The sequence below is a fragment of the Rhinopithecus roxellana genome, chromosome 6 (genome assembly GCF_007565055.1).
Source record: "Rhinopithecus roxellana isolate Shanxi Qingling chromosome 6, ASM756505v1, whole genome shotgun sequence".
Lineage (NCBI taxonomy): Eukaryota > Metazoa > Chordata > Mammalia > Primates > Cercopithecidae > Rhinopithecus > Rhinopithecus roxellana.
This window is the reverse complement of record NC_044554.1, coordinates 50,973,876-50,995,791: the sequence shown is the minus strand read 5'-3', so window position 1 is coordinate 50,995,791 and position 21,916 is coordinate 50,973,876. Positions and strand designations below refer to the sequence as shown.

The 21,916-nt window shown below is 36.8% G+C and overlaps 1 protein-coding gene across 1 annotated transcript in view; it reads left to right on the top strand.

Annotated features, from left to right (window-relative positions):
• Positions 1-21,916, top strand: part of MGAM2 (maltase-glucoamylase 2 (putative)) — a 108,333-nt gene that overhangs the window by 4,158 nt on the left and 82,259 nt on the right. Inside the window, exons 2-9 of the mRNA XM_030933398.1 lie at positions 959-1,064; positions 4,748-4,827; positions 15,282-15,405; positions 15,843-15,952; positions 16,256-16,410; positions 17,739-17,910; positions 20,293-20,392; positions 21,184-21,296. Coding sequence (XP_030789258.1) covers positions 959-1,064; positions 4,748-4,827; positions 15,282-15,405; positions 15,843-15,952; positions 16,256-16,410; positions 17,739-17,910; positions 20,293-20,392; positions 21,184-21,296 — 960 coding nt within the window. The remainder of the gene's footprint in view (positions 1-958; positions 1,065-4,747; positions 4,828-15,281; positions 15,406-15,842; positions 15,953-16,255; positions 16,411-17,738; positions 17,911-20,292; positions 20,393-21,183; positions 21,297-21,916) is intronic.

Here is a 21,916-nt window from a genome sequence, read left to right as displayed (position 1 = left end):
ATTTACATATGGATTTACAATTTCAAAAGTGGAACAGTTCTGAGGATGATAAATTCCAGGGGCTAGCTAACGTTTGGGGATGGTGGAGATGGAATGGCAATGAAGGCCTGGCAGCTGAGGCTGTCATGGATCTACCAGACATGTAATAATGTTAGATTTACTGTAATCAGAGCAGAAAAATGAGAACACATCCAGTGTCTGATCTCATTTTTGTGGATGAAGAAATACAGGTCCAAATAGGTAAATAGCCCATCTGTTAGTAAGAAAATCAGGACAAGAATTCAAGCCCTTTGATTCCCAGTTCAGTACATCCTCCAATATAGAAAATAATTTAAATTTTGGGTCAATAAATGATCTTCAGGGTTACTGGGATCCACCAAATTTATGTGAGTTGTGTGGTGTGAACATACCAGCAAGCCTTATCGTGGGCATTGGGATGTTTTTGTTACCAGATCCTTAAGCATGTCAGTGATGTTTAAACAGCCTAAACAGTGACTTCAGCATCATCCCCAGGGCAGTTGAAAGAGGAAGACTTAGATTCAAGTTTTGCTATTTTCTCTCTCCCTGAGCATACCTTCCTGTCTACTACATTAGGTAGATGTGAAGATCAAAGTGACATCTAAAGGCTTTTGTGAGCTACCTCAGCCCCTCATCTATCTTCTGTGTGTTATTCCACAACAATTTCCCTTCAATTCTTCATGCCTGATATACTTTTCCTTGGACAATCCTCAATTCCTCTGCATGCAAAAAAGTCAAGGGCTCTACAGGTGTTGGATGTAAAGCTAGAGTTAGTTAGGGACACTGGTAAATGGAAACAAACATTCTTTAGATTATGTAAAGAGAATGCTGATAATCAAGGTCATCTTGCAAACAATTTCACAATCACAATGATTATGTATCCTCTTAGATTGGTGGGGCTTTGTGATTTGTTTTAACCCAATTATCTGTGTCTATCTAGATGGCAAGGAAGCTCAGTGTATTGGAAGTCCTTCTGATCATCTTCTGCCTAACTGTGGTGGTCATAGATATCCTCTTGCTGCTTCTTATGTTGGAGGAACTTTCAGGTAAATGAGATGCTTGTGGGTTGGAAGGCTGGGTAAAGGAAGTCCCCTCTAAATGCCAAAGAGATTATTTTATTCTTTTACTTTTCAATATGCCACTACATTGCGGTATTCAAAATTCACATCCCCAATTATTTTAAGTTAAACTCCAAAAGATAAGTGTTCTTTTTCTGCACTCAAAACCCTGAATGGTAGTGATATTTAGGGTCTCCCAAGCCCCATTTGGTGCAATTTTAACAAGATGCAAAATTAGGCTCACCAGATGCCTGCCCTTCAACCCAGAGTCGTGAAGTCATACTGCCTTCAATGAGAAAGGACTGTTAAGGTAACAGTGCCTCCAGTCCCATTATATTATGGAAAAGGAAACTAAGGTTACAGGGAGGTTACATTAAGTTGGCTTGGTTATACCAACATACATAGCTATAGTTTCTTCACAGGTGCCTTTGAAACTGTTCTATCTGTCTGTCTCTCTCGCTCTCTCTCTCAGACACCCGGAAGCATCAAACAGAATGCCTTCTCTTTCATGCACATATTGTACTCTAAATAATAAAATGTATATAATTAAAAAATATATTTTCAGTTAAAGCTGAATTTGGGCTTTGTTCTGCTTGACAAACTCACTTTACAGATGTGAATTGAGCCTACAGTGAAAAGAAGCTGTCCTGATAGTAGAACCCTACCTGCTCCATCTCTTTTCATCTCTCTCCACAGTAAACATGAAGACACTTTCTAGGGACTATTTATAACTTTGAAAGATGATCTGAAAACCATTGATATAAGCCATTTTGAGCTTATCCCTACTTCTCCCCTCTAAAACATTTTTTAGATTACAAGTCTCACAAGATTGCTATCCAGTGTATATGAACAATTGGTTTCTTTTATTTGATATAAAACTAGATCTTCACACTTGCATTCACCCTAAACCACATTCTGATTTATGCAGAGTAGTTATGCTTTTAACTGTCTTTCATACTGAACTTTTCTCTGGGTTCTTTTTTCTTTTTTGAAGATATATTTCCATGGGTTGAAAGGGGGGCTTTAAAATCAATTTGTTTTTATTGTGGTAAGAACAGTTAACATAACATCTACCCTCTTACTGGATTTTTAAGTGTATAAGACAGTATTGTTATCTATTGAAATGATGTTGTGCATCAGATTTCTGGAACTTATTCATCTTGCATAACTGAAATGTTATACATGGGGATTAGCAACTCTGCAATCCCTGTTTCTCCTAACTCCTGACAACCACCATTCTCTTCTTTGCCTCTATGAGTTTGACTATTTTAGATAATTTATTTAAGTGGAATCCCAGAGTATTTGTCCTTTTGTGACTGGCTTAATTCACTTTGCATAATGTCCTCAAGGTTCATCCATGTTGTTGCATATTGCAGGAATCCAGTTCTAAGACAAATTTTTATTGAAATATATACATATATACACAAACACGTAGAGCCATAAAGAGAGTGATAGTGAATATATTTGGGGGCTTTGTTTTGAATTAAAACAAAAGCATTAAAGGGCACCTGCTACTGCCCACAGTAACTGTTTCCTCCAAATTCTGATGAAATTATGGATTTCAGATGGTTCATGGAGTCCATGAGCCAGCCCTACTTCTGCTGTTGTTATGGGTAGAAGATTCCACAAAGTTGATAAAGGCTAAAGTAAGAATAGCTAATGTTGAGTGAAGGTGTTTGTTTCCAATGAGGCCAATAATATTTTCCTGATATGTAGCCTGAGTCATCTGGTGTCTTAAGCAGCTGTGCCTATATATAAGAGACTAAAGAAAAAACAGTAAATAAAAAAAGACTTTCCCAGCTATTTAATCAGGTCTTCCCTGGTAACAACAACAACAAAAATAATGTTGGATCCCTACCTGACAGCATATATAAACATTAACTCAAAATTTATCAAAAACCTAAATATAAGAGCCAAAACTATAAAACTCGAAGAAAGCATAAATAAAAATGTCTGTGACCTTGGATTAGACAACAGCTTCTTAGATGATACCCAAAGCACAGCAACCAAAGAAAAAAATAGGCAAATTGGACTTCATCAAAATTGAAAAAAACTTCGTGCTTTGAAGCACACTTTGAAGAAAACTATCAAGAATGTGAACAACAATCCACAGATTCAGGGAACATATCTGCAGATGACATATCTGATGTTAGGCCCTTATCAGATACATCATTTGCAAATATATTTCTTTTTTATTGAGACGGAGTCTTGCTCTGTCGCCCAGGCTGGAGTGCAGTGGCCGGATCTCAGCTCACTGCAAGCTCCGCCTCCTGGGTTCACGCCATTCTCCTGCCTCAGCCTCCCAACTCCCGAGTAGCTGGGACTACAGGCGCCCGCCACCTCGCCCGGCTAGTTTTTTGTATTTTTTAGTAGAGACGGAGTTTCACCGGGTTAGCCAGGATGGTCTCCATCTCCTGACCTCGTGATCCGCCCGTCTCGGCCTTCCAAAGTGCTGGGATTACAGGCTTGAGCCACCGCGCCCGGCTGCAAATATATTTCTTTATACATTCTAACATAATACATTGGAATATAAGAGAATATATTCTCTTAGGATGTATAAAGAAATACTACAAGTCCAAATTTTTTTAAAAAAGGTTTCTAAATGAGTAAAACATTTAAATAGACATTTATCCTAAGGAAATCTATAAATGGCCACTAAACCCATGGAAGTATATTCAACATCATCGGTTATTTGGGAAGCGCAAGTCAAAACAATAACATATCGCTTTCACACCCACTAGGATGACTATAATTAAAAACAGATAAAAACAAGTGTTGCTGAGGTTACAGAGAAACTGGAATTGTTCTACGTGGCTAATGGGAATGCAAAATGGTGTGGTGACTTTGGAAAACTTTGTCAGTTCCTCGGAAAGCTAAAGATAGAGTTGACCACATGACCTAACAATTCCACTTCTAGATATATAACCAAGAGACCTGAAAACATAGTTCACAGAAAAACTTTTGAATGCTCACGGCAGAATTATGTATAATGCTCAAAAAATAGAAACAACCCAAATGTACATGAACCGATGGATAAACAAAATGTGGTATATCCACGCACAAAAAATGTGATTCAGCCATTAAAAGCAATGAAGCACTGATACATACTACAACATGGATTAACCTGCAAAACCGTAGGCCAAGTGAAAGGAGCCAGGCACAAAAGGCCACAAATTTTAGAATCTTTTTATAGGAAATGTTCAGAATAGGCAAATCCATAGTGATAGAAAATAGATGAGTGTTTACCAGGGACTGGGAGGAACTGGGAGAACATGGGAATAGAAAATAACTGCTAATGTGTATGCCATTTATTTTTGGGGTGATGAAATTGTTCTGGAATTCGATAGTGGTCATAGGTTGTACAACTTCATAACTAAAAACAATTGACATATACTTTAAGAGGATGAATTTTATGGTATATAAATTGTATCTGTATAAAAAGCAAACAAAGTAGAAATAAACGTGTTTAACCTTGGAGAAGTGTTAAACATCACATGCAAATATAGATACCAGCTTGGAGAAGTGTTAAACATTGTATACAAATGTAGATACCAGCTACTGGTGATCTGTTGTGTGGAGAATTGACTGAAAGTCTGTAACTTTGCTGGCTTCCTTCCTGGAGCTGTGATTACACTACACATTTTCAACTTTATCCTTTAATTCCTATGCAGATACTTCATTTACTCCAGAGTGCCCAGATATTCCCCACTCGGAAAGGATAAACTGCATACCTGACCAGGAGGTGACCGAGGTCAGAGAAATAAGGTCCCTTTTGGTGGCCTACGGGGTGTTATTGAAAAGAGATGAATATGCGAAGTGGGGAAAGGGCGGGGGTGGCATGGCTTCTGGGCCTCTGATTTGTTTAGAGTTCTTTCTTTCTTACCTTATTAAAATAACAATATTAAGATCGTGAGGGAAGCAGCGTTGAGAAAAAGGAAGAGCAGGAAAAGCTAACAAGAATGTTAACCTGTGGATTATAAAGTCCAAAGTGGAGGGCGATTACAGGTGCTACTAAAAGTACCTTAGGTGTGATTCCAAGGATTGTGGTAGAAAGGTTAAAAGTTTGTGGGCTAGACTATGTATTCTTTGAGAATAGAGGCCATTAAGCACATGCAAATAGAGAAATCCATAGTGATAGAAAATAGATTAGCATTTACCTGAGTCACTGGTTGAGTCACTTACAGAACTCAGGCCACTTGCTAGAACAAGAGCCCTCTGGAATTATGTTGCTGGCAATAGAGGTCCCAGTGAATATGTACTAAAGAACACAGGTGTTCTCCCTGAGTAGCTTCCATAAAATATCAGCTACTTGAACGCTGATTAGTTGTGGCTTGGGACTTTTTCATAAAGGTTGTATGTATTTATATATTTAAATTGTATTTATTTGCCCCATATTCTAAATTAAATATCTTCTTGAGATATTAATTAGGACAGTATTGAATTTCAGTTAAATTTCAAACAATATTGACATTTTGATAGATTTGAATCTTCTTGTTATAAAAACTTAGAAAGTATCTCCATTTCAGTTCTTTTCATATATACATATAATTCTTTCCTTTCTTTTTTTTGAGACAGAGTCTCACTTTGTCGCCAGGCTGGAGTGCAGTGGCGCGGATCTTGGCTCACTGCAACCTCTGCCTCCCAGGTTCAAGCAATTCTTGTGCCTCAGCCTCCTGAGTAGCTGGGATTATGGGCGCCTACCACCACACCCAGCTAATTTTTGTATTTTTAATAGAAACAGGATTTCACTGTTTTGGCCAGGCTGGCCTCGAACTCCTGACCACAGGCGATCCACCTGCCTTGGCCACCCAAAATGCTGGGCTTACAGGTGTGAGCCACCGCGCCCGGCCCATGTATACATATATTTCTTAACTGAGTTTTGTGTTTCTCTTATATGTTTTGTTGCATATGAATTATGATGTTTTCCCTAGGTATTTCACATCCTTGGTTTCTATTGTAAATATAATCCATTATATTTTGTAAGTTGTGCTTCTTTTATTATAATGCTTCTTTTCTTGCTATTACTTTATATGTATTATTTTTACTTTATATTATGTTTATACAGTATATTTCTTTCTATTTATTATATAATTGATCAAGTTAAATCTCCTATTGTTTATAAAAATGTTTTTGTAGTCTCTTCTCTGGATATTAAGTATAGAATTACATTATAGGAAAATAAGGATAATTTTTCTTTGTATTAATATTATCTTATACATTCATATGTCTAATTGTATTGTCTATTTCTTCCAGAATAATATAATTAAAGTGATGATGGTTGGCAACCCTTATTTTATGCTTGACTTTAATGGAAATTCGTGGTCAAAGTATCAAGCACAAAGTTAGCTACTGGCTTAAGAGAATTATTTTGTTGATATATATTAGCAACCACCTTTATATTCTTACTTTAACTTTTTTTTAAAAGAAATGGAAAATGGATTTTTTCCAACAATTTTGTATTGAACTTTTCAAACATATGGGAAGACTGAAATAAGTTTACAATAATACCCATTACCTACCACTTAAATTTCACCATTAGTATTTTACTTTGCTTTCTCATATTTGTCACTTATCCCACACTTCATTCATCTGTTAAACTATCTGATTTCTATGCATTTGAAAGTAAGTTCTAGAAACCAGTTCACTTTTTCATAAATTTCTCACCATGTATATTATTAGCTACAGTCCAAAGTCTGATTATAGTTATTTATCTTCAGATATTACACTTATATACAACGCACATACAAAGAGTTTTTATTAATACATTTTGCACGATTCTTTGGCGCACATTTGTTGAATTATGGCAAACGACAATACATGTGTAAGCCAAACCATTCTATACCCAAAGATACAGAATGTTACCATCACTACAGAAAGTTATCTTACGACATTTCCCAATAGTTATTCTGACTTGTACCCCTTAACAGGTAATCACTGATGATTTATCTCCACCTTAGTTTAGTTTTGCTTGTTGCAGAACTTCATATGAATGGAATCATATAGTGTAGTGGAAAGCCTCTTTCATTCAGCACATTTTTGAGATTCATCTTTATTATTGCAAATATTAGATAATTCCTTGTATCATTGAGTGATATTCCATTATATGAGTATGCCATAGTTTAACCATTCTTCCCTTGGCATATAGTAAGATGGTGTCCACTTCATCCATATTTTCAAATTTGTAAACTTCAAGTTCTATTAAATATGTCTTCTTTTTTTTTCTTTTTTGGACGGAATCTCGCTCTGTTGCCAGACTGGAGTGCACTGGTGCGATCTCGGCTCACTGCAACCTCTACCTCCCCGGTTCAAGCGATTCTCCTGCCTCAGCCTTCTGAGTAGCTGGGACTGCAGGCATGCACCACCATGCCCAGCTAATTTTTGTATTTTTAGTAGAGATGGGGTTTCACCTTATTGGCCAGAATGGTCTCTTGACTTTGTGATCCACCCTCTTTGGCCTCCCAAAGTGCTAGAATTATGGGGGTGAGCCACCACGCCTGACCTCAAAATTAAAATTAATTTTATGAGATTTAGCCTATTATTAGGTGTATATATATATATATATGGTTTTTTTTTTTTTTTTTTTTTTTTTTTTTTTTTGCTGTGTCCACCCTATTCTTGATAGTCATTTGTGAGTTTTCATCTAGAGATTTTTTTTTGAGTCGTGCTGCTATGAACAGCACGACTCAAAAAAATTTACATCAAATTATTGGGTATCTTTGGGTGAACAGTTGGAAGAATTTTTATTGGCTCTATACCTAAGGATGGAACCTCCAGTCTATAGGATATGTGCCTGTTTAACTTTAACTGACACTGCAACATCATTTTTCAAAGTATTTGTATCAATTTGCATTTCTTTTAGTAGTATATAGGAGTTCATTTGCTCTACATCCTAATCAACACTTGGTGTTTCCTCCTTTTTCAATTTAACTATTCTATGGTTTTAATTTTCACGTTTCTCTTGACTAACAAGGTTAAATATCTTTAGAAATGCTTATCGGCTAGTTGGTAATCATATTTATGAAATGTATTTTTAATTTTTTGCCTTTTTTTCTACTAAACTGTTCATCTTTTTTCTTGCTTTGTAGTAGTTATTTATGTATTCTGGATACAAATCATTTGTTAGACATATATCTTAGTCTATTATTTGTCTTTTAACTCTCTTAATGGCGACTGTTGATGACAAATAGTTCATAATTTTAAAATAGTTCACTTTATCACTTTTTCAGTGGTTGATTCATTTCATATTCTATTTAGTAATTCTTGCCTACTCCCAGGTCAGAAGAATACATTACTATCTTTCCCTTAAAAGCATTATTGTTTTATCTTTCAAATTTAGATCTTTTATGAATATAGTACTGATTTTTGTATATGGTATCAGGAAAGAGTCCAGACACTTTTTTTGTGTGTGTGTGTGAGATGGAGTCTTGCTGTCTACAGGCTGGAGCACAGTGGCGCGATCTCGGCTCACTGCAACCTCTACTCCCAGGTTCAAGTGATTCTCCCACCTCAGCTTCCTGAGTAGCTGGGATTACAAGCACCCGTCATCATGTCCAGCTAATTTTTTGTATTTTTAGTAGAGATGGTGTTTCACCATTTTGGTAAGGCTGGTCTCGAACTCCCGACATTGTGATTCGCCCACCTCAGCCTCCCAAAGTGCTGCGAGCCACTGCACCTGCTTAGAAACATTTTTTTTCTTGAATTTTTAATCGATCCATCACCACTTATTGAACTGACCATCTTTTTCCCTCTGCATTTTAGTGGCAACTTTACTGTAAATTATGTCTTTATAGGTATGGATCTGCTTCTGGAATGCATTTGGTTGAGTTATTAGTTTGTTCTTTTGCCAATACTGTACTGCCTTAATCACTATTGCTTTATGATAGGTCTTAATGTATGGTTGTAGAAGTCCTCCAAATCATTCTTACTTTTCCTCAAGATTGCCTAGCTTATTCTTTGCCCTTTAGGTTTCTGAATACATTTTAATTTTAGTGTCTCTCATACCAGCCTGCCAGTTTTCTCACAAAATTTACTAGAAATTTTATTGTGATTACATAAAATTTATAGGTTAAATTTGGGAAAATTACCATCTTTACAAGGGTGAATATTTCAATTCCTAAACATGGTATATATCTTTCTATGTACTGAGATTTTAGTTTCAAAATTTTTGATAGAGAACTTTTGCACATATTTTTGCTACTTTTTTTCTATGTGATTCTATTCAAGTCTTATTCTTAAATTTTAATTTTCTGTTTCTCTGTTGTTGATATATAGATTTAAAATTGAGTTTTGAATACTGATGTTGTAATCAGAAATCTTAAATTTACCTATTAATTGTCCTAGTTTGTAGACTCTTGTTTTTTTCTGATATGATAATGTTACCTGCAAATAATAGCAGTTGGAAGTTTTTTCCCATGTGCATTCCATTTTCTTCCACGTCTTTTAACTCATAGGTTACAAGATTCTCTTTTCTTTCTAAATTGTCAATATAGTTTGAGACAGTTTATCTGAAAGGCAACATGCAGCTATAGTAGGTTTTAGAAAATGGAACTTTCTGGAGACTGATTTTAACTAAACCTAATAAATAACATTGCAATAAAATACCAATTATAGAAATGGAATTTCCTGGTTTTGGAAGAAGTTGGTTACATATCATTTAGATTTTAAGCATCTATCAGAGACTCTATTGAAGAAATCCCTGCATCAAATGAAAGTTGTACTAAACAATTTCCAAGTTAATTGTTAATTTTTAAATTATATTAATTAACAATGTCTAATGAAAAATGACATGGCCGGGCGCGGTTGCTCAAGCCTGTAATCCCAGCACTTTGGGAGGCCGAGACGGGCGGATCATGAGGTCAGGAGATCGAGACCATCCTGGCTAATACGGTGAAACCCCGTCTCTACTAAAAAATACAAAAAACTAGCCGGGCGATGAAGCGGGCGCCTGTAGTCCCAGCTACTCGGGAGGCTGAGACAGGAGAATGGCGTGAACCCGGGAGGCGGAGCTTGCAGTGAGCTGAGATCCGGCCACTGCACTCCAGCCTGGGTGGCAGAGCAAGACTCCGTCTCAAAAAAAAAAAAAAAAAAAAGAAAAATGACATAACATCTATTTGGAGGATAACTGGAGAATACTCAAGTTTGGTGTGACAGAAAGAATAGAGACAGGGAGATTTGTTGTGAATCAACTGCTATATCCCAGGCATCAGTTCATTAGAGTCTGTGTTACTGTAACTCATGCCTGGACTATAGTGGAGACTCACAAGTCTCCCTGTCTCCATTCTAAATCCATGTGGAAGAGATGCGGGGACTGAAAGATTGAGTAGTAATTGCCTCTGGGGTTTGACCTTTGGTGTCTGGGATATTGGTAATGGTTGAAAACTGAAGTAGGGGTGTTAGGGCAGACCACTTACCTAAATGTTTATTGCTTTTTATAGAGGTCTGTGGACTTTGAAACAATTTATGACAATGGAACTGTCCCCATTAAATTACACTGACCCCAGTTTCAGAGGGAGCAGAGGTACTGAATGTCTGCCTTAGGAAAATCAACTATCCACAGGCCATCCAGACCCCCAAATTCTTTCTTCACTGATCCCTTCCAGCCCTTTTTATTATCTGAAGAGAGAGAATGAGACAGGAATGTCAATTAGATCTATGGAGAATTAATAAGTACATTTACAAAGATTGTATGGTTATAATGTAATTACTTCGTTTATAATAAGTGTGAAGCACTGACTTAAGTTATATTTACATTGTGGCTTTTCAGGAAAATGACATCAGATGTTAGCATCTAAAATACTTGTCAGCACTATGCCTTTTTCGAATGAGTAGTGTTGTGATATATTCTCATTTTTGGTGTCACAATCTACACTGAATACAATCCTTTAACAGGAAAGATTCAGACATTATAGTTATGTAGAGAATAAAATGAGAAAGTATTAATGCTTCCTATCTCCAAATTACCCCCCCAGAACCACCCAGAATCAAATCAATAGCTTAGTGTATATCCTTCTCTTGATCTTTATAAGCTTTTGCATCTATATATTTGTTTTAACAAAAATTTGGTTATACTATATAGTTTTCCAACTTGCTTTTTAAATTTAAGGCATTTAAATTTACTACATTATATTTTTAAAATAGATTGCTTCCATTGAGTTTACCGTATGATTTTGTCAGTGTTGTGAATTACATTAAAATATTTCTTAATTTGGAACCATTCTAACTTTTGCTTAATAAGACCTATTCATATATTGTGTATTAATTCTTTTAATATATGAATGAATTCAAATTGCTAATATTTTATTGATATTTTGCACATCTATGTTTTTAAGTGAAATGGGCCTATATATTTTTGTTTACTTGTTTATTTGGACTGCCCTTTTTCAGTTTGTTACCAGAGCATTCTAGTTTATAATTACTGCTTTTGTTTTTATTATCTGACACACTTTTTGTGGGTTTATTTCGTACCTCTCTAGTGTCTTGGGTTGTACATTGAGTTGTTCATGATCCATGATATTTGATTTGCTTTTCTTTCCCTCATCTGTCTTCTCCTTTCTCCTTCTGGAGTGTTCTTAGTTGAGTGCTGCTGTCTGAGTCTGTCACTTCACCTACTCTTTCTTTCATATTTTCCATTTCTTTTTTTTTTTATATTATTTTCTGGGATAATTGAAATTTGATTTTTAAAGTTTTTTTCATAACACTTCTCTTTCATTGTTTTCTTTTGTAATTCAGTTCAAATATTAAGGAGCTTTAAATCTTGTTGTTTTAAATCTTAACATTACACATTCCTCATTGTTTTTTTTTTAAATGGAAATGATATGGTTTGACTCTGTGTCCCCACCCAAATCTTACCTTGAATTTTAATACTCCCAATATGTCAAGGATGGGCCAGGTGGAGATAATTGAATCATGGGGCGGTTTCCCCCATACTGTTCTTATGGTAGCGAATAAGGCTCATGAAATCTGATGGTTTTATAAAGGGGAGTTCCCCTGCACAAGCTTTCTTGCCTGCCACCATGTAAGACATCCCATTGTACTTCCTTCATCTTCCACCATGATTGTGAGGCCTCCCCAGTCATTTGGAACTGTGAGTCCATTAAATGTCTTTCCTTTATAAATTACACAGTCTTGGGAATGTCTTTATTAGCAGCATGAGAACTGACTAATACAGTAAATTGGTACCAGGTAGTGGGGTGTTGCTGTAAAGATACCTGAAAATGTGGACGTGACTTTGAAATTGGGTAACAGGCTGAGGTTGGAACAGTTTGAAGGGCTCAGAAGAGGACAGGAAGATGTGGGAAAGTTTGGAACTTCCTTGAGACTTGTTGAATGACTTTGACCAAATGCTGCTTGTCTCAGATGGCGATGAGGAACTTATTGGGAACTAGAATAAAGGTGATTCTTGCTATGTTTTATCAAAGAGACTCGTGGCATTTCACCTCTGCCCTAGAGATCTGTGGAACTTTGAACTTGAGAGAGATGATTTAGGGTATCTGGCAGAAGGAATTTCTAAGCAGCAAAGTGTTTAAGAGGTAACTTGGGTGCTATTAAAGGCATTCAGCTTATGTATTCACAATGATATGGTTTGGAATTGGAACTTATATTTAAAAGGAAAGCAGAGCATAAAAGTTCAGAAAATTTGCAGCCTGATGATGCAATAGAAAAGAAAAGCCTGTTTTCTGAGGAGAAATTCAAGCCAGCTACAGAAATTTGCATAAGTAACAAGGAGCCAAATATTAATTGCCAAGACAATGGGGAAATGTCTCCAGGGCATGTCAGAGGTCTTCACAGCAGCTCCTCCCATCACAGACATGGAGGCCCAGGAGGGAAAAATGGTTTCATGGGCTGGTCCCAGGATCCCCCTGCTGTGTGCAGCCTAGAGACTTGGTGTTCTGTGTTCCAGCAGCTCCAGCCATGGCTAAAAGGGGCCAAGGTACAGCTTGGGCTCTAGCTTCAGAGTGTGTAAGCCCCAAGTCTTGGCTGCTTCTACATGGTGTTGAGCCTGTGGGTGCACAGAAGTCAAGAATCGAGGTATAGGAACTTCTACCTAGATTTCAGAGGATGTGTGGAAATGCCTGGATGTCTAGGCACAAGTTTTCTGCATGGGTGGAATCCTTATGGAGATCCTCTGCTAGGGCAGTGTGAAAGGGAAATGTGGGGTCAGAGTCCCACACTAGGTGCAGCCTAGTGAAGTTGTGAGAAGAGGGCCACTGGCCTCCAACCCCCAGAATGGTAGATCCACTGACAGCTTGCACTGTGTGCCTGTAAAAGCCGCAGACACTCAATGCCAGCTCATGAAAGCAGCCAGGAAGGTGGCTGTACCTGCAGAGCCACAGATACAGAGCTGCTCAAGGCTGTGGGAGCCCACCTCTCACATCAGCATGACCTAGATGTGAGACATGGAGTCAAAGGAGATTATTTCAGAGCTTTAGGTTTTGACTGCCTCATTGGATTTCAGACTTGCATGGGGCCTGTAACCCCTTCATTTTGACCAATTTCTCCATTTGGAATGGGTATATTTACACAATGCCTGTACCCCATTGTATTTAGGAAGAAACTGATTGCTTCTGATTGTACAGGCTCATAGGCTAAAGAGACTTACCTTGTCTCAGATAAGACTTTGTACTTGTATTTTTGGATTAATGCTGGAGTGAGTTAAAACTTTAAGGGACTATTGGAAGGGCATGATTATGTTTTGAAATGTGAGGACATGAGATCTGAGAGGGGTCAGGTGCAGAATGACATGGTTTGACTCCGTGTCCCCACCTAAATCTCACCTTGAATTGTAATTGAACTTCAATTGTAGTTGTCATTGTAATTGAAATTCAACTGTAGGCCAGGCATGATGGCTCACGTCGGTAATCCCAGCATTTTGGGAGGCTGAGGTGGGTGGATCACCTGAGGTCAGGAATTCAAGACTAGCCTGGCCAACACGGTGAAACCCTGTCTCCACTAAAAATACAAAACTTAGCCAGGTGTGGTGGTGGGAGCCTGTAATCCCAGCTACTTGTGAGACTGAGGCAGTAGAATCACTTGAACTCAGGAGGTAAAGATTGCAGTGAGCCGAGACTGCACCATTGCACTCCAGACTGGGCAACAAGAATGAAACTCTGTCTCAAAAAAAAAAAGAAATTCAATTGTAATTGGATTTCTGACTTGCCACATTGCATTTTATTTTGCTGTGTTATAAACAGATTTGTAATTTTTTTCTTAAAATCATTTCTATCATTTCATGTAAGTTTAGTTAGGTGAGGAAGGTGAATGCCTATGTTTATTCTAACACATTGGTCTCTGTTGCCATTTGTTTTATTTATCATAACAAAATAATTTTATGTAAATTAATGTGAAAATTATAAGACCTTTACAAAATAAATCTTGCTAAATAACACCAAAAAATATTTATAATCAAGCCACTCTGAGAAAGAACCACATGTGATTTGTTTTTGCCTTGGACATAGTAGAGACATTGTGAATTTCTATGTTGCTGTCTGTCCTAGTTTTATTTTAATCATCTCTAATGTTCTTCGCTTCCCTTTGCTTACTTTTTGGAAATGCATTTCTTTTTTTTTGCTGTGTTGTTAGCCATTTGCATGACTCTTTCTCATGGGAAAGTCCAAACTTCTTGGTCTGGCTTCCAGCCCACTCCTGATAAAAATACTATGTGATTTCCAGCTTCATTCTCATACTCAATGTTTTCAGCACAAGAAATGTGTGGTTTTTCTGAGTCTGTCATGCATTGCTGCCTTCTCCACTGGGAATACTGTTCCTCTGTCTAACCTCCCCTGGTGCTTCATGACGGGACTTACCTTTCACTTACCTGGAAGGTCTCCCTACCCCACTCCAAGCCTACTAGGCTGGGTACAGTGACTGTGTGTTCCCTCAGCTCCTGGACACATTTGGTGGAGACCTCATATCATCATACTGTATGTAATTGCTTTCCTAATTGTATGGATTTGCCACTAGACAGTAAGTTTGCTGAGGGCACAAGCTCTGTCTTATTTATCTGTATTATCATTTCCTTGTCTGGTAGATAATAAATACATATTGGACAGGTGAATAGATGCCTGAATAAATAAAGAACAAATAAATTAGTGAATGTAATTATAACCTATCTTAAATTCTCCTTGGAATAAAATGGATTATAAATAAATAGACAGGTACTTTCCTCTCCTCAGTTTATATACTGCTAACTCTGTGTCATTGTTACAGGATATCTGCAGATGGCAATATAAGTGCTGCTGGTCACCTGTGGAGGATGCCAGTGTCCCTAGGTGCTTCTTCCCCCGTAACTGGGGCTATGAAGCCAGCAATGGCCATACAAGTACAAGCACAGGTGAGCACTGCCCTGATGTTGTGCCTGGGAACAACTCCTTATGGCCCAGATACATCAACTGCAAAATAAAAGGTAAAAGTCAGGCAGGCACGGTGGCTCACGCCTGTAATCCAAGCACTTTGAGAGGCCGACACAGGTGGATCATGAGGTCAGGAGTTCAAGACCAGCCCATCAATGTGATGAAACCCCGTCTCTACTAAAAATACAAAAATTAGCTGAGCGTGGTGGCGGGTGACTATAATTCCAGCTACTCGGGAGGCAGAGGCAGGAGAATCGTTTGAACCTGGGAGGTGGACGTAGCAGTGAGCCAAGATCACACCTTACACTCCAGCCTGGGCTACAGGGCAAGACTCCTTCTCAAAATAAAAACAAACAAACAAAAAACCCCTAAAAGTTAGTCTCCTTCTCTTTCTCTCCACATATCTTGCTACCCATAGGATTCACCGCCCAGTTGAAAAGGTTGCCATCCCCATCTCTGTTTGGAAATGATGTCGCCACCACCCTTTTCACAGCTGAATATCAGACATCCAATCGGTTTCATTTTAAGGTTGGTTTGGGAGTGACTGCTAAATACATTTCTGAAGAAAGCAGTATGCCCACATTGGGCTTGAAGTGTGGAAGCAGAAGGTACTTCTCTTCCTCTCTGCAGGAATCTCTGGATGGGATGGGTGGGCTAATTTTTATTTGATGGGGCACACGTAATTGGGTGATTTCACAAATCAGGAGCCACAATGTCAAGAATTAGAAGCTATTCTCATGGGGTGCTATTTGAGATGGAAGGTCTTTTATAGCTCTGTCTACAAGGAAGTGGTCTTATCTGCAGTTGTCCCTTCTGGTTTTCTTTTGACAGATCACTGACTTTAATAACATACGCTATGAAGTTTCCCATGAAAATATTAGGCTGGTTGATGGGACTGCTGATGCCTCCAATTTGAGCTATTACGTGGAAGTTACTGATAAACCTTTCAGCATCAAAATAATGAGGACAAGCAACAGAAGAGTCTTGTGAGCTTTTCAACCCTCTTGGTGCATCTTTGAACACACAGTTCTGATATTACTCATTCTGATTTACTGTGGGTGGGCAGTTAAATATTTAAGTACAACTAGAGAAAACTTTTGAATATCAGAAAAATGTCAAAGAGTTTGCTGTAAAATAACAATGTTAGCCTATCATGCTCGTAAAACAGAATACTAAAATGTAATACTAAAATGCTTGCTAGATTATATAATTATATATAATATATAGATATATTTAAATCATATATAAATATATAAATTAATATATTTTAAATATAATATATAACATATGTATTTAATATACAAATATGTCATATTTATACACTGAATATATTTACCATATTTATGTTTATATTAAATATAAATGTTTTATATATTTAATACACATTAATTTATGTTTAATGTAAATATTTAATGTATTTAATAAACATTAATTTATAGTAATATATTTATTATATTTAGTAAACATTAATTTATATTTAATATAAATATTTAATATATGTTAATATACATCAATATATTGAATATAAATATATATTTTGCATTTTGCATAATATATTTTTATTTATCTAAATATTTATATAAAATTCAATAATATATATTTATATATTTAAATATATAGTATATTTCATATATTTATCTATTTGTATAATATAATATATTTATATATACACAGAAATATACTTCTGGCTTACATATGTTGTAAAATAGGGGATTTTATTGTTTTAAATTATTATCATACTGGAATTCAAACTTCATTGTCTATCATTTTAAATTATTATTTACTGTGAATTTTGCTATCAAGCAGTGACCGACCAACAGTTTGAGCTTAATTCACAAACTGTACTGGAGTAAATAGAAGTATTAGTGTCAGTAAAACCAGTATTCACATACTGGTACCGGCAAGTCAACTGTGTTATATATCAGGCAAAATACCTCTCCTCAACAGTATCAGTTTCCTTGACCAAAAAAAGGGACTCAAAATATCCACTTTTGCTAGGGGTAATGAGACGTTGTTATAAAACACCCAGAGTGGTGGTGCCTGGAATGCAGCAGATGCACATTAAATATGAAGTCAATTCTGCTCTCTTTCCCCAATTGTCCAACCTGAGCTCCTGGCATCCTGCCACTAATGCTGTCTTCCTCTAGAATCAAAGAACCAGAGGTGCCCTAGAAAGGCCTTCAAAGGTAGTGTGAAAATTGATTAACACCTGAAACAACAGAGGTCTAAGTGTATATGGAAAGGAAAGATAGCTTCCTAGCAGAGGAAAGAGTGTTTTTTTGGTGATGCTTGCTCTACTTACCCCATGGCCCAGGTTGGACACGAGCATCGGGCCCCTCCAGTTTGCCCAGCAGTACCTGCAACTGTCTTTCCGACTGCCCAGTGCCAATGTGTATGGGCTGGGAGAACATGTGCACCAGCAGTACCGCCACAACATGACCTGGAAGACCTGGCCCATCTTCACCCGGGATGCCACCCCCACCAAGGTGATGCCTTTCCTCCTCAGTATCGCCTACAGTAAGGGATACCCTCCTTCCTTTCCTAAAAGTAGCCTGCGGGAATACATCTATCTTACTTCGCTCATTTTAGATGTGTTAGTGTTAAGGAATATTTGTTCTTGAGACCTATAAATTCAGGAATATAGCAATATTAGAAATAAAAAAATAAATTAGAAATTTGCTAGCAAATTTGAAATGTAGCATTTTTTTAAACAAATTTCACTTTTAATGGGAAATATAATTTCATGATTATATTAGAACCTAGTATACTTCTGCCAAATTACTATATCTTGGTTTAATAACTGAGGAAAGGAGGGCTTCAGTAGGAGCCATGCTCAGTAGAACTCAGTGGACTAAAAATGTCTCTTGACAGCTTTCATACTGTTCTAGGTGTTTGCTGGTGAACGCATGTTTCAGAGATATCAGCGTTGGCATCACCTGGGAGGTTGTTAGAAATGCAGAATCTCAGGCCATAGCCCAGACCCACTGGATCCAAATCTGCATTTTTACAAGATCCCCTGGTGACTCACATTCATATTAAAGTGGGAGAAGGACCTGCTCTAGATTAGTGTCTCTCAGCTTATCTGGAGTGAAGGACTAGTTTCTTTAAAAAAAAAAAAAAAAAATCCAGCATGGGCAATACTTTTGTAAAATACAATTAAAATATATTACTGAAAAAATGAAATAAAAAATCCAAAGACATACCAAAAAAGCCTAAATTTTCAGTTGAACAGACATAAAATATTACCCTTTTCAATTGCTGTGAAAGAATTTCTAACCTTTGACTTTTGGTTTTTGTGCTTGTCTTGTGGCTGACTGATAACAAAGGATTTGAGGAGGTATTGTTCCATGGACAACGCTTTGAGTCATGTAGGTTTGTAGAGCATGTCTTGAAGCCTCCATTGTGCTGATGATATTTCTTGGATCTGTGCAAGAGCCGCAAGCTGAAGTATGGTGCAAGGGAGACAGAGAGCTGACACTTTGCAATTCATATTTGGCAGGAGATGAACAGAGCAAGTAGCACATTAACCTGTAGCCTAGCTACCAGCATCTGATACAATGGAGGGAGTGACCTTGCAGAGCAGAGCAAAGACAAAAAAGCAATGGCCAACCCATGTAATAAATGTTTGGTCAAGGACCCTGGCAAATATTGAAAACTATGAATCGTACTACGTTTGGCTTTCTATAGCTGACATTTCTAAATTGTATAATCACAAATTAGATGTAATGCCTTCCACCCTTCCTGTTTTTCTTCCTTTCTTTTTTCTTTCCTTTCTCTCCTGCCTTTTTCTTTCTTCAAAATGTATTTTAAAAATTTTGTCTGTATGCTATCCAAGTGTGATGCCATTAGTTTTCCTGGCTATAATTTTACATCTAGTTGAGGCTTCTTGGTCTTCCCAATTTTGCAAATTATGTTGATTCTTTTTTTTCCCCCTCTCCTGGTATTTACCATTATCAGTATTATTGACTTATGCTGTGGCTAAGATGATGATACTGTCACACAGGGAGCTTGTAAAACATTCTCCATATTCTGATCTCAACTTCTTTTATTCTTAAGGCACTTAGAGTTATATATATACACACACACACACATTATCTCTTCTTATATCAGTGCTCATCACAGCTTTGTCACAAATTTAAATATTTTTTCTTTCTCTTTTTATTAGTTTTAAGCTTTTTTTCCACTTAAGTATTATATGTTAACTACAGAAACATTAGAAAATACAACTAGGCATAAAAACTTCAAAATTACTCATAATACCATCACTTTCTGCTAATATTTTGGTATACATCATAGCAAATATGTTTATAAAATAACTTGATTGAGTTATAATGTATAGGCCATAAAATTCATCTGTTTTAAGTGTGCAATTCAATGACTTTGCGCACATATACTGAGTTCTGCAAGCATCGTCATTATCCAGTTCTATAACTTTGGCATCACTGCAGTAGGATCCCTTCCGCCCTTTGAGACTAAAACTCCAGAGCTTGCTTCGGCCCTAGCCAAATACTAACCTACTTTCTGTCCCTATAGATTTGACTTTTCTAGATATTTCATATCAATGCAATCATACAATATACAGTTGTGTCTGTTTCTTTCCCTTAGCATAACACTTTCAAGGTTTATTTATGTTGTAGTGTGTGTGATTATTTTATTATTGTTGAATGGAATTCTATTGTATAGATATACCGTATTCTGTTATTCATTCTCCAGTTGATAATAGCATTTCAATACCTTTTTGATACAACGTTATACTACATGAAGTATTGAGCAAGTATATGTTATAGATGGCTTTTGAATTTATTTTAGGGTGAATGAAAACTTTCTTAACACATAACACTATTACTTTTCTTCCGTTTTGCTGACAGGGCATGATTAATCTGTATGGAGCTCATACATTCTTCTTGTGCCTTGAAGACACCAGTGGCTCCTCTTTTGGAGTTTTTCTGATGAACAGTAATGCCATGGGTAGGAAGCATCTTTTTATCTTCTGTAGACAGGAATATGTTTTAGGATTCTGCTTTTATAAAAACTTACTTTTATGGTGAGATCACTGTTGAACAGAAAGAATTTTGAACCTACAATACTTTTGTTGAAACTGGAACCTGAAAGTAGGTTAACCTGTCTACAAATCCAGGTCATACTTGACCTTATTTTCATTGAAAACCACTGCAGGGGTCTTCTTTGATATAATGTTTCCCCTTATAGTCCATAGAAAATAGGATCCACTGATAGACGCATTCCAAAAATACCTGTAGATTTCAACATGTAAATTGTGCTTTCTGCCTGTAGGCAACAAGGTTGTGTTTTGTAGGCTCTTTCTCATAGCCCAGCCACCCTTTCCCCACTCCAAATCTTCCTCCTCCAGCTTCTGGATTAATAGTACTCTAATAAGCATTTTTACTTATTTTTAAATATTTAGTTGTAGTCAAACTCATCTAATAAAATTTTTAAAAGGTTTTTTGGGTGAAGCCACTCACAAAACCCAGAAGCTTGTATTTGTATGTGGCCAGGTTAAAATAAAATTTGTTCTTCTTTCTGTTAAAAAAAAAAAAAAAAACTCGAGTCTTCATTGGTGTCTTACACATTAAATATTTTGACAAACTCCAACAACAATCCTCTGATAAAAAGAACAGTGTGATTTTCATCCCTTTCAAAATGAGACTGAGACTCTTTTAGATGGTTCAGCTATTCATACTGCAGAGAAGAGTCTACTTCCAACCATAAGATTCTAATAAATCTCATTACAATTTTTTCAGAGGTTACCCTTCAGCCAGCTCCTGCAATCACTTATCGCACGATTGGAGGCATTCTTGACTTTTATGTATTCCTAGGAAACACTCCGGAACAAGTGGTTCAGCAATACTTGGAGGTATGTTTTTGCATTTAGATAGTCCTTATTTACTGCTATTATCTCATATACTCATTATAAATTAATAAAAGGTATTAGTAAACTGTATGGATTATAAATGCTGGGATAGTCTTTCATCTATTGTTTATTTATTTTGATGACCTTTATTGGGTGCTTTGTGTATTCAAAAGGACACTGCAAGGCTTGAGAAATGCAAAATAAGTCAGACACCATCCTGCTTTCAAGTAACTCATGGTCCATTCATGTGTCCCACGAATCAGCAAAGCTTATTTATTCAATAAGTTAAAATTCAGTGAAAAGGAACTACCTGAATAAACTTTGCTAGCTATTCATATTTGACTCAAATTATAGAAAAGGAAGAAACTTGAGGTTGGACACAGTGGCTAACGTCTGTAATTCCAGCACTTTGGGAGGCCAATGCATGCAAATCGCTTGAGGTCAGGAGGGCAAGACCAGCCTGGCCAACCTGGCGGAGCCCTGTCTCTACTAAAAAATACAAAAATTAGCTGGGCGTGGTGGCGTGTGTCTGTAATTTCACTCCTAATCTCATCAGTTCTTATTCCTTTACCCTTTGCACACACCACTATCTGAAATTATATTAGACATTTATTTATTTCCTC